The sequence below is a fragment of the Ctenopharyngodon idella genome, chromosome 10, assembly GCF_019924925.1.
Source record: "Ctenopharyngodon idella isolate HZGC_01 chromosome 10, HZGC01, whole genome shotgun sequence".
NCBI classification, from domain to species: domain Eukaryota; kingdom Metazoa; phylum Chordata; class Actinopteri; order Cypriniformes; family Xenocyprididae; genus Ctenopharyngodon; species Ctenopharyngodon idella.
The window spans coordinates 6,289,435-6,301,266 of NC_067229.1; the positions used below are offsets into that span (position 1 = coordinate 6,289,435).

An 11,832-nucleotide genomic window follows, 5' to 3' on the forward strand; every position below is an offset into this window, starting at 1 on the left:
ATTTTTATGCTTGTAAAGCGCTTTGAGATGTAACTTTTAAAGGCGCTATATAAAATAAAGATTATTATTATTAGTTACCAGGGAGTTGATAAGAGTGTTCATGGATAAATAGAAACTGCAAATACTATCCTCAAAATATAGTAAAGATTCAGGTAAGTTTATATGCTTTTTGTTTTGACACCTCTTTTACAATGTCTGGTAGCCACAACTTCCATCTAATCTCTGAGGCAGAAGCATGTGAATGTGCTATAGTGCAAGTTTTATTTACAGTTACATGTATACCTAATATCTGTCTAGGTTGAATCAGATCAATCTTGGCTCACTAAAATACAGGCATATTAACTATGTGGTGTTGACGCACTAATGCCAGGGTGTTGCCATACAACTACTAAGGTGTTCTGAGTGGTTTTTAACATGGTTTTTATTCGGTCGTTTAGATGTTCTGGGTTACAGAGTTGGAACATGTGTTTTACAGTTTGCAAGTTGTTGCATTGCAAGGATTACAGCACGTGGGTTCATTTCTTCTGAAATTATACATTTAACATTTCAGGGAAAATATACATGTTGGTTAATTTATTTGAAAATAGTTGCAAAAAATCATGACACATTTTAAATGACACTGCAATGAAAAGTAAAAAATGAAAGTAAAATTATTCTAACATATGTAAAGATGTGTAAAGATAATAATCTGTCGGCATGGTTGGTTTTGTTTATTCACAAACACTGTACATTGTGCATTAGTACATTTCCACATAAAACATACATTAAACATGCATATAGCCTAACACAAATTATGTACAAAAAAACATTACAAAAAACAGTGAGCATTTTTATCTCTGTAAACAGACAATTTTCATAATGTGCCCTTATCTTGCACAATTTCTGGTGACATGATCTATATAGTCCTTAAGTTTGTAACATCCACACCCTCCAGAGAAGAATATTTGGATTGACGACTACGGTCTTCTGCGTCAGTCTGAGATGTTTGTGGACTGCAGCTCTGCTCATATTCCTGCAAGATCTTCACCACATCCTTGTGGCTGAACTGCATGGCGTCGTCCCGAGGAATATTTCCCCACCTGAATTACAGATATGAGGTTAATTATGACTAAATGGATGTAGCGGAAGGTAAACGTATAAAAAAAACAAGGATCTTTACCGATCTTTCACGAAAGGGTTGACTTTGCAGGCCTGCGTCAGAAATAGCACAACATCCGCGTGACCTAAAACAGAACAGACACAAGCCAAATTGAATAATTAAATAAACCATATTTGGCACTAAAAGATGCTTAAATGTTTACAGAAAATGATTTTACCTTCTGCAGCAGCTACGTGGAGAGGAGTACGAGAGTCATAGTCCTTTAACTCCATATTCATGGATGAAAGGGAAAACCTGATGGAGGAAAAGAGAGACTAGTAATATACATTTCAGTAGCACTCAAATTTTGAGGCGAAGCGAAGACATTGTGAAATGTATAAAATGACCTTCTCAGAGCTGAGACATCGCCACTGTGGGCTGCGAACATCAGATTCACCACCGACTTGTTCTACAACACAGATTTGGTGCGTTCATTACTGGATCTAATAACCCGACTAAAAAATAGCTTAATGTTGGACATTCTCACAATCTTTTGGTGTTTAATGTTGTAGTTTAGTTCATTTGTTTGGTATGTTCAAATGTAAGGTTTACCCTGTCGTCACCAGACTGTCTGCGAGGGTCCTGCTTCTTCAAAAAGTGCCTCAGATTGTCGTAATTGTGGAAGTTGAACAAAGACACCAGTTCCTAATTAAAGAAGGGTTACAAAATTAGTTATTTATACAAAATTTATGGTCTGGAATTAAACAGAGGGTGATAAACCAACAGGACGATGACAGAAACACCTGACAGAAGTGGATTCCACGGACGCTGTTTCCGATTTTGTCCACAGGGGGCGACCAACACATGATGCCCATCACGTTCGGCACCACCAGAAGAACTGCACCTGACACACCAGACTTTGCAGGTAATCCAACCTGACACATATTAAAAACTTTAGATATACAAAGATATAGATATACACTCATATTACTTATTAATGGGAGAAAGTGCAACTGGCAATATAGTGGAATAAGTCCCGCCTTATAAATAAAAGAGCCTTTTTTGAGATTTCAGGATTTCCCCATTACGTAGGTACGTAGGACTTGGTCATGGACGCCCAAAATATCTGGCCAAGGCATAAATATGGCAGCCGAGTGAACAGACTTTCTATGAATGGGACTTTGCATGTACTGAGATGTAAAGAGATATGGCAAGTGTTACTACAACACAAATGATTACAAAAACATTACAAAAAAATCAACAATATTCTACTACAAGCTATTAGAAAAGTCTTTAATGTCGTATTGTTTAGATGTTTATATATATATATATATATATATATATATATACCTTCTTATAGCCTACGCCATCTTTATGTAGAGCAACAATTCTTTTTTTCAGATCCTCAGAGAGTTCTATGCCATGAGGTGCCATGTTGAACTTCCAGTGACCAGTATGAGAGAGTGAGAGCGATAACACCAAATTTAACACACCTGCTCCCCATTCACACCTGAGACCTTGTAACACTAACGAGTCACATGACACCAGGTAGAGAAAATGGCTAATTGAGCCCAATTTGGACATTTTCACTTAGGGGTGTACTCACTTTTGTGGCCAGCGGTTTAGACATTAATGGCTGTGTATTGAGTTATTTTGAGGGGACAGCAAATTTACACTGTTATACAAGCTGTACACTCACTACTTTACATTGTAGCAAAGTGTCATTTCTTCAGTGTTGTCACATGAAAAGATTTAATAAAATATTTACAAAAATGTGAGGGGTGTACTCACTTCTGTGAGATACTGTATATATATATATATATATATATATATATATATATATATATATATATATATATATATATACAAACCCTATTCCAAAAAAGTTGGGACACTGTACAAATTGTGAATAAAAAAGGAATGCAATAATTTACAAATCTCATAAACTTATATTTTATTCACAATATAGAATATAGATAACATATCAAATGTTGAAAGTGAGACATTTTGAAATGTCATGCCAAATATCGGCTCATTTTGGATTTCATGAGAGCTACACAATCCAAAAAAGTTGGGACAGGTAACAATAAGAGGCCGGAAAAGTTAAATGTACATATAAGTAACAGCTGGAGGACCAATTTGCAACTTATTAGGTCAATTGGCAACATGATTGGGTATAAAAAGAGCCTCTCAGAGTGGCAGTGTCTCTCAGAAGTCAAGATGGGCAGAGGACCACCAATTCCCCCAATGCTGCGGCGAAAAATAGTGGAGCAATATCAGAAAGGAGTTTCTCAGGGAAAAATTGCAGAGTTTCAAGTGATCATCATCTACAGTGCATAATATCATCCAAAGATTCAGAGAATCTGGAACAATCTCTGTGCGTAAGGGTCAAGGCCGGAAAACCATACTGGATGCCCGTGATCTTCGGGCCCTTAGACGGCACTGCATCACATACAGGAATGCTGCTGTAATGGAAATCACAACATGGGCTCAGGAATACTTCCAGAAAACATTGTCGGTGAACACAATCCACCGTGCCATTCGCCGTTGCCGGCTAAAACTCTATAGGTCAAAAAGAAGCCATATTTAAACATGATCCAGAAGCGCAGGCGTTTTCTCTGGGCCAAGGCTCATTTAAAATGGACTGTGGCAAAGTGGAAAACTGTTCTGTGGTCAGATGAATCAAAATTTGAAGTTCTTTTTGGAAAACTGGGACGCTATGTCATCCGGACTAAAGAGGACAAGGACAACCCAAGTTGTTATCAGCGCTCAGTTCAGAAGCCTGCATTTCTGATGGTATGGGGTTGCATGAGTGCATGTGGCATGGGCAGCTTACACATCTGGAAAGGCACCATCAGTGCTGAAAGGTATATCCAAGTTCTAGAATATCCAGACGTCGTCTCTTTCAGGGAAGACCTTGCATTTTCCAACATGACAATGCCAGACCACATACTGCATCAATTACAACATCATGGCTGCGTAGAAGAAGGATCCGGGTACTGAAATGGCCAGCCTGCAGTCCAGATCTTTCACCCATAGAAAACATTTGGTGCATCATAAAGAGGAAGATGCGACAAAGAAGACCTAAGACAGTTGAGCAACTAGAAGCCTGTATTAGACAAGAATGGGACAACATTCCTATTCCTAAACTTGAGCAACTTGTCTCCTCAGTCCCAGACGTTTGCAGACTGTTATAAAAAGAAGAGGGGATGCCACATAGTGGTAAACATGGCCTTGTCCCAACTTTTTTGAGATGTGTTGATGCCATGAAATTTAAAATCAACTTATTTTTCCCTTAAAATTATACATTTTCTCAGTTTAAACATTTGATATGTCATCTATGTTGTATTCTGAATAAAATATTGAAATTTTAAACTTCCACATCGTTGCATTCCTTTTTTATTCACAATTTGTACAGTGTCCCAACTTTTTTGGAGGGGATGCCACATAGTGGTAAACATGGCCTTGTCCCAACTTTTTTGAGATGTGTTGATGCCATGAAATTTAAAATCAACTTATTTTTCCCTTAAAATTATACATTTTCTCAGTTTAAACATTTGATATGTCATCTATGTTGTATTCTGAATAAAATATTGAAATTTTAAACTTCCACATCGTTGCATTCCTTTTTTATTCACAATTTGTACAGTGTCCCAACTTTTTTGGAATCGGGTTTGTGTGTATATATATATATATATATATATAAAACACACTATTAAACTTGTTACATTTCTAATTGTCAAAGCAACATTTCTCATTTTCATTTAGTTTAACTTAATATACTAAAATGACTAAAACTGAAAAAAAAAATATAGACATTAAAACTTTATTGACTAATAAAAATGGCAAAAATAAACTAAAATTGAAATGAAAACAGAAAATATAAAATTGTATGAACTTTAAATATTAATAAAAACTATAAAAGTATCTAAATTATACTAAAATAACAATGGTTAACACTTGCTAACTGAACCTCAACAGATTGCGCACTTAAATTTACTTTTAAATAAGAATTTTTTTTAATAAGTAACTTTAATTAAGCAATTTTTAAATAAAAAAAATATTCTTTCTGTCAACTTGACTGTAAGTCACATCATTTACACTCTGACTAGGTATGAATTTACTCACGTGGAAAGCGAACTGTCCGGAGTAGTCATACATCCCGCAGGAGTGCATAAGGCTGAGCGTGTTTCGTACAGCTTCTGTGCTCAAAACCTTCTCTCCTGTGATTGGACAGATGCCTCCGTTAGCCAGCGTCGCGGCCATCACGCTGCCGGACTCGCACGTGACCTCTATTGAGCACAACTGTGAGGGACAGAGAGGAAATTCTGTCAGGGTTGTCAGAGATTATTTAACGTCTATATAATTTAACTGATTAAAACAGGCGAAGAATCACCTGGAAGTAAAAGTCCAGTGCATCGATCATATCCGCCCCATCAGGAAAACACTGTAAGGAAGGACATCACAGTTGCATTTGTGGACATTCAACAACATCCTGCTAGTTTGCTTATATAAAACAATGTTCGCTGAAGTACAAACCTTCTTCTCTTTCAGGTAGTATCCTATTGCGTAGTTTCTGTCTCCTGTCTCCTTCTCTGACTGGAATCTGTTCAAACGAAATCAAACGGAAGTCAATAGCAATGAAATTGTGTGCAAAACAAGTGCAAATCACCAAAGTGAAAGACATACGTTGCGTTGCTGAAGCCCACATACTCCCTGCCTGTCATTTTCTTCACAAACTCCATTACCTGTGAAAGAAACCCAACAAAAATTTTAGCAAACAGGCAAATAAAGAGTCTGATATCTGCTTCATTTTTGGGATATATAAATATTGTTTCATTAATGAAATAAATTATCAGATGTTGTGAACAACATGAGTGTTTTTTAAATGACATTTAAAATGTCAGCATCCAACAGGAATGTATAACTTACATAGTCAAACTTCTCCGCCTTGTTGACACCTGGCTGGAGAGAACGAGAAGAGGAACAGTAAAATTTACCAGCGTGAGACTTTTGCGTATTCTGGCTTGTGCTGGAGAACCTAGGAAGCACAGATCACATACATTTGGTCTAAAGGGCACTTTTAATAGCCTGGATTCAGTCCAGACCAGTAATAGTCCTGCTTATAGCTTCACAAGGTCAGGCTACACAAAACAACACATGTACTGTAGCAGATGCACAGTGTCTGTCTGCACAGATCTGAAATACTGGGTCAAAGGTCTGTTAGCTCAAATGAATTCTTGGCCCGGCCCGCATGTCAATACATGTGCGTATATCAGAGTTTGTTTTAGAGATGCGAGCAGAGTTGATTATCAGACAAGTAAATACTGCAAACACAAACCTACCTGACACTAAACTCCACGGTGAAAGTGCAGGTTTATGTTTACCTTGATAAGTGAACTGATGACGATCGCTCCAGCGTTGACCATGGGATTGTGAGGTTTATCTAAGAACAGAAAACCAGCATCAGCTCACAGATTGCTTAAAGGGATAGTTCACCCAAAAATGAAAATTCTGTCATGATTTTAAATAAGTTTGCAACCAAGCAGATCTTGCCCCCCATTGACAGCCATAGTATTTTTTTTCTTTTCTTACTATGGTAGTCAATGGGGGGTGAGATCTGAATGGTTACCAACATTCTTCCAAATATCTTCCTTTGTGTTCAGCAGAACAAAGAAATTCATACAGGTTTGGAACAACTTGAGGGGGAGTAAATGATGACAGAATTTTCTTTTTTTGAGTGAACTATCCCTTTAATTTAATGTGAATTTATTTATTCATTTATAGCACAGAAACAAAATGCTTCAAAAGAAATGTTATTGCTTATAAGTTATTCTTTAAGAGTTATTTCTCTCCATTTACTCTCATTGCTGACTAGCAGAAACAAGATATTAAAGAAATCTCATTTGTTAGTTCTTTCTTATGGGCAGTAATTTGTTCATTTGTTAACATTACTTAATGTATTAACTAACATGAACTAACAATGAGCAATAGATTTGTTACAGTATTTAGTAATCTTTGTTAATGTTAGTTGTTTGTTCATATTAGTTCACAGTGCATTAACTAATGTTAACAAATACAACATTTGATTTTAATAATGTATTAATAAACATTGAAATTAACATTAACTAAAGCTAATAAATGCTGTAGTCAATCTTAGTTCATGTTAACTAAAAAAGTTACCTAATGTTAACTAATGAAACCTCATTATAAAGTGTTACCAAAGTAATTCATTACTACTACTAATTACATCTTCAACAGTGTAATTAGATTACTGTACTAAATACTCTCTTTAAAAAGTATTGCATTACTTAATGCTAATTACTTTCTAAATCCTACATCAACCTCAACCAGTTGAACAATACACAGACATGAAACTATCCTTTTCTTTCTTTCAAATAAATAATATAAAATTACATAAATTATTCTTGAACTGACCAAAGTATTTAAAGGGAGATGATTACATTTAGAATTGTCAAAAATACCAACTTTGGTACCAAGTCAGTGGTCGGTACTGAAATTTTAAAAAATGTGACGCTTTGAGCGCTGTTGAGCAGATTCGTAAACACCTCTGATTGGCCTTTGTATTCACACACTCATCAAATATGTCTGTGATTGGCTACAATGATCAACACAGGGGAGCGTTTGAAACATAGACTGTAAAAAAGATGGACGACGCGACGCCCAGACGACTGTGTCATCATTGATGTATTTTAAACAGGCTATATAAATTATACACAATTTAAAATTCTACCTATAAAATAATAGGCTATTCTGTTTTTAGAGCAATAATATTTTTGAAACAGCAAATTCAGTAGATAAACTCAATATAATATGCCACTAGAAACAAAAAAATGTCATAAACGGTCCTGCCATTTTAAATAAAGCTGAACTAAGTTTACAGGAGATCGATTGCTGTAGACAGTGCTCTATAATTAATTAATTAGTAGGCTATCATTAGTTTTGTCCTGCTAATTATTATTTTATACCCATAAAAATAATTAGTAACTGCCAGATAACGATCACCTGCTTTTTCCCGACATGGCTAACGTTAGGCGTGTTATCTTAACTAATAACATTTATTAATTTCGCTTATAAAGCCCACATTTACCGTTACCGAAAAAAGTTCAGTGATCCGTCAGATCCTGTAGGTCGGTTAGTACAGTTTACTGCTGAACAACTCATTTTGTCGGTGTGAAATAACACAGAAATCGAAAATTATTAGTTAGTTATATATCTTCAATCTCCCCTCGAAGCTCCGACAGTCCTCAGAGAAGCTGTCAATCACAACTGTCAATCATGACGACATGCCCCGTTTCTATAGCATCAAATTGCTAGCTAAAATCAAACTTATCACAAAAACGAACAACTGAATATATATCAGCGTGATAACAACTACCTTAAATGACCAAAACCATCTTTCGTAAAATTTTATTTGAAGCGTGATTTTTTTTGTTTTGACTCAAGTCCCGTTCGCTTGCATGGAGAGGGTGAGGTTTATGACCTGTACTGCATCCAGCCACCAGGGGGCGATCAAAGAGCCCGCAGCTTCACTTATTAGGACGTATGAGGCACACCTGGTTTGAAAGCACATGGAAATGTTTGAATTTGGAAGCGTTTTGAAAGCGGGAACATTTGAAAGCAGCCATCTATCAGTGGACCGGTCCGCAATAGACGCCTGCTTTCAAATGCTCCCGTGTGTATCTGTGTAAGCAATGAAGAGCGTCATTGATGACTATTTACACCGTTTTTGAAGCGTTGATCATTGTAGCCAATCACAAACATATCTGATGAGCGCGTGAACACACTGGCCAATCAGAGGTGTTTACGAATCCACTCAACAGCGCTCAAAGTGTCACATTTTTAAAATTTCAGTACCAACTTGCCGTAGCCCCTCCAGTTCGCACCGCCCACTCCAAGCGGGACGCGATCCCGGGCCCGTCTGCACTCTAACAAGGAGGCTAAGGACCGCAGTCTAGCGTCAGTCGCTAGAGCGCCACTTGAGATCAGGGGAGTGAGGTTTACATACACAGCTCTTACTGCCCTACATCCGTTACACTGGTACTTAAGTCAGTACTTTTGACAACTCTAGTTATATTAAAACATGCATTTTAACATTTTAAATGATCAAATTACAGAAAAATTAAAAGTAATCCCTTACTTTACTTTTTCAAGGGAAAAGTAAGTAAATTACATTAATTAATTACTTAGTAATGCATTACATCCAACACTGCTTGTGGGTTCGTCTATTTTCTGTAGCCCATATGTGTAGGCCTCTATCTATTGTATTTTGCTCAACATCAAGAGCATCTGTAGGTTGTTTATATGATAATCTATGACATGTCTTCACCCACCTTCTTCATCCAGGGAGAGTTTGTTGAATTTGAATCCGCTGGGCTCCTTCCCCACGTAGTGGTGCACTCGCTCCGTGCCGTGCTCATGTACAGCGATGGCGTATTCCAGCGGCTTCACGCACGACTGCAAGCAGAACGGCAGCTTCGTGTCTCCCACTGAGTGCCTGAAATTCAAAGAGGTGATTTGAAAATCATCGCTTCATATTATAGAGAAGTTGAGGCAGCTTTATCTGTTTACCTTTGGCCATCTACTGTGCAGAGAGAGACGCCCCAAAGATCAGGACTAAACTTGGTTAGATGGGGAATGTATTTTGCAACCTGGAAAAGATTTTTAGTGAGTTCGTCTATACAAATAAGTGAATACTAAAAGGACTAAAAATACAGTTCCTACCTGTCCATCATGTTGCAGTTTTGATGAGTAGTATATATGATTGATGACGCCTGCAAATGCCTCAAATTCGGGAATGATAAACTTCCGTCTGAAAGCGAGACTCAGCAGAACTATGTTTCCACCCACACACCTGTCACGATGTTGGAAATGTTCACAACTAGAACTTTGTCTGGCTAAATATTCCTCTTTTTTTCACAGATATTTTTTGTCTGGCTTTCGCGGAAAAGATAATGTACTCACTTTCGGAACAGCTCACGGTCCATCATGACTTCACCGGCTGATTCCTGGATAGCTTTGCGAATCTTTTCCATGCAGTCGTGCAATCTGGGGTCAGAGGTCAGAAGGCCGGTGCTTTTCACTGCCTGTTAGATAGGGAAAATACTGTTCTGTCTTTTCTCAACAATTCTGTTTACTTTGTGTAATGCCTTGAATTTGACATGCAAACTTTATTTAAACAGTAATGTTTATAAAAATTACTCTAAATATACAATAAACAAAGTTAATCAAATGTCATTTATACTATACCGGGGGTGTTTAGTGACCTTGTGTATAAATTATTACACGACCCATGTCAGCAGTTCCACAAAGTCTAGATAAACGTGTGTGTGTGTTTTACCTCCTCAGCCCTCCCATGACCGAATCAGATTTCAGAGGGAACATGTAAGTGGCTTGATAGTAACTGAGCCCATAACATGCAACTGAGTCAATGTGTGAGGCAACTCCCAGCTGTTGCCCATATACAGAGATGTTGTTCAGTTAGCAGACTTCAACAACTGCTACTGCAAAGATTTTAATCCAGATAAATCTTTATTGGATATGATACAGTGTGTATGTGTCAATGAAAGAACTTACAGCAATGAAATGAGTTACAGGAATTTTCTCCGCTCCTTCAGTTATATTGTAGAAAAGCATGTCCTCCAGTCCAGAGAATATACTTTTATTGGTCATAATTCTGCTTTAATGAAATAAGATTAGGCCTCCACATACTATTAATTGTACTTATTAGCTGTTGTTTTTATCAAACATTTAATAACAATAATCACATTGTTATTCATTAGCTATAAAAGTGACTCACGTTTTCGATTTAGGTTCATCCACGGATGCTGGTGCGATGAATTCGCTGCTTGCCTGAATCCGCGAAGTTAAACTGAACGACCTCCTCGTTACATTCTGATACACTGAGGTACTTTTTGCCAAGTCTTTCGCCAGTAAGCCAATAACTCCAACATTAGGCATTCGTAGGGTCCTGAAAGAGATCATTTTCCAGATAAAATCTAAAATTTGAAGCGTAAATAGTGGATTCAAACTAGTCCGTGTCGCACATAACGGTCTCAGAGTCTCGTGCGGCTGGTTTGTTTTGAGTCGCGTCAACAGGTGCTCGTGAAATCCGGTGAGCGCCAGGAGCACTTTATCAACACTGACGTCTCCTGAAAGTTCACTGTCACAGATAACTGGATGACTTTCACTGGTAAAACATCGAGGGGCGAACTCATCCCATGTCATACTGAGACAGCATAGTTTAATGTACAACAATCGCTTCATTCAAACGATCTGAGGTAAAAAAAAAAAAAAAAAAAAAAAAAAAAACGTCGCGTGACTTCAACTCAACTGACAGCTACTCAGTACAAAAAAGATTAGTCATCAAATATTATAAATGAATAAGATATGAAGTAAATGTAGCCTATTTAATGTTTTTTACATTTGCAACAGAAGAACGATAACGTGAACAAAGAGATTTAAACGATCTACTAACTGAATGTTCTCGCGCTCGATTTTAGCCTCTTCAGGGATAACAGTTTAATGATCATGGGACGAACTGTTTAATGAATAATAAATGTTCATGGCTTGTAAGAAATATTTGATGATAAATTAAATGATCTCCACCTGACGGTAGGAAAAAAACAAAACAAACAACAAAAAACAGAGCCCTAAAATGTATTAACTAGAACCAACAAGCCATGCTGATTTAAGCTGTTCTTTTTAGGAAGAGATTGGTGCACAGATGACAA

At 37.1% G+C, this 11,832-nt stretch overlaps 1 protein-coding gene across 6 annotated transcripts; it reads right to left on the reverse strand.

Annotated features, from left to right (window-relative positions):
- Positions 1 to 403: 403 nt before the first annotated feature.
- Positions 404 to 11,567, reverse strand: gls2b (glutaminase 2b (liver, mitochondrial)). Of its 6 annotated transcripts, none has more exons than XM_051907251.1 (18): positions 10,899 to 11,424; positions 10,676 to 10,775; positions 10,064 to 10,185; positions 9,824 to 9,953; positions 9,671 to 9,750; positions 9,433 to 9,596; positions 6,466 to 6,524; positions 6,011 to 6,043; positions 5,768 to 5,826; positions 5,618 to 5,684; positions 5,475 to 5,525; positions 5,207 to 5,383; positions 1,882 to 2,013; positions 1,691 to 1,783; positions 1,486 to 1,547; positions 1,317 to 1,393; positions 1,160 to 1,223; positions 404 to 1,079 (listed from the first exon to the last, which is right to left on the reverse strand). In XM_051907251.1, the coding sequence occupies exons 1-18, from the start codon at positions 11,363 to 11,365 to the stop codon at positions 896 to 898; spliced, it is 2,121 nt and encodes a 706-aa protein (XP_051763211.1). In that variant the 5' UTR covers positions 11,366 to 11,424; the 3' UTR covers positions 404 to 895. The 6 variants fall into 6 exon arrangements, 5 of the variants coding, with proteins under 5 accessions (XP_051763211.1, XP_051763210.1, XP_051763213.1 ...); XM_051907250.1 differs by having other exon boundaries at positions 10,676 to 10,778; positions 10,899 to 11,420; XM_051907253.1 differs by having other exon boundaries at positions 10,440 to 10,775; positions 10,899 to 11,414.
- Between the last annotated feature and the right edge of the window lie 265 nt (positions 11,568 to 11,832).

Bases quoted from the DNA above. Each gene is read 5' to 3' on its own strand.
- gls2b (XM_051907250.1), bottom strand. From the start codon at position 11,365: ATGAAGCGATTGTTGTACATTAAACTATGCTGTCTCAGTATGACATGG. The intron at 10,779-10,898 runs GTGAGTCACTTT...ATTTCATTAAAG, and splicing joins GATGAACCTAAATCGAAAAC to CAGAATTATGACCAATAAAA. The intron at 9,597-9,670 runs GTAAACAGATAA...TTTGAATTTCAG, and splicing joins TGCACAGTAGATGGCCAAAG to GCACTCAGTGGGAGACACGA.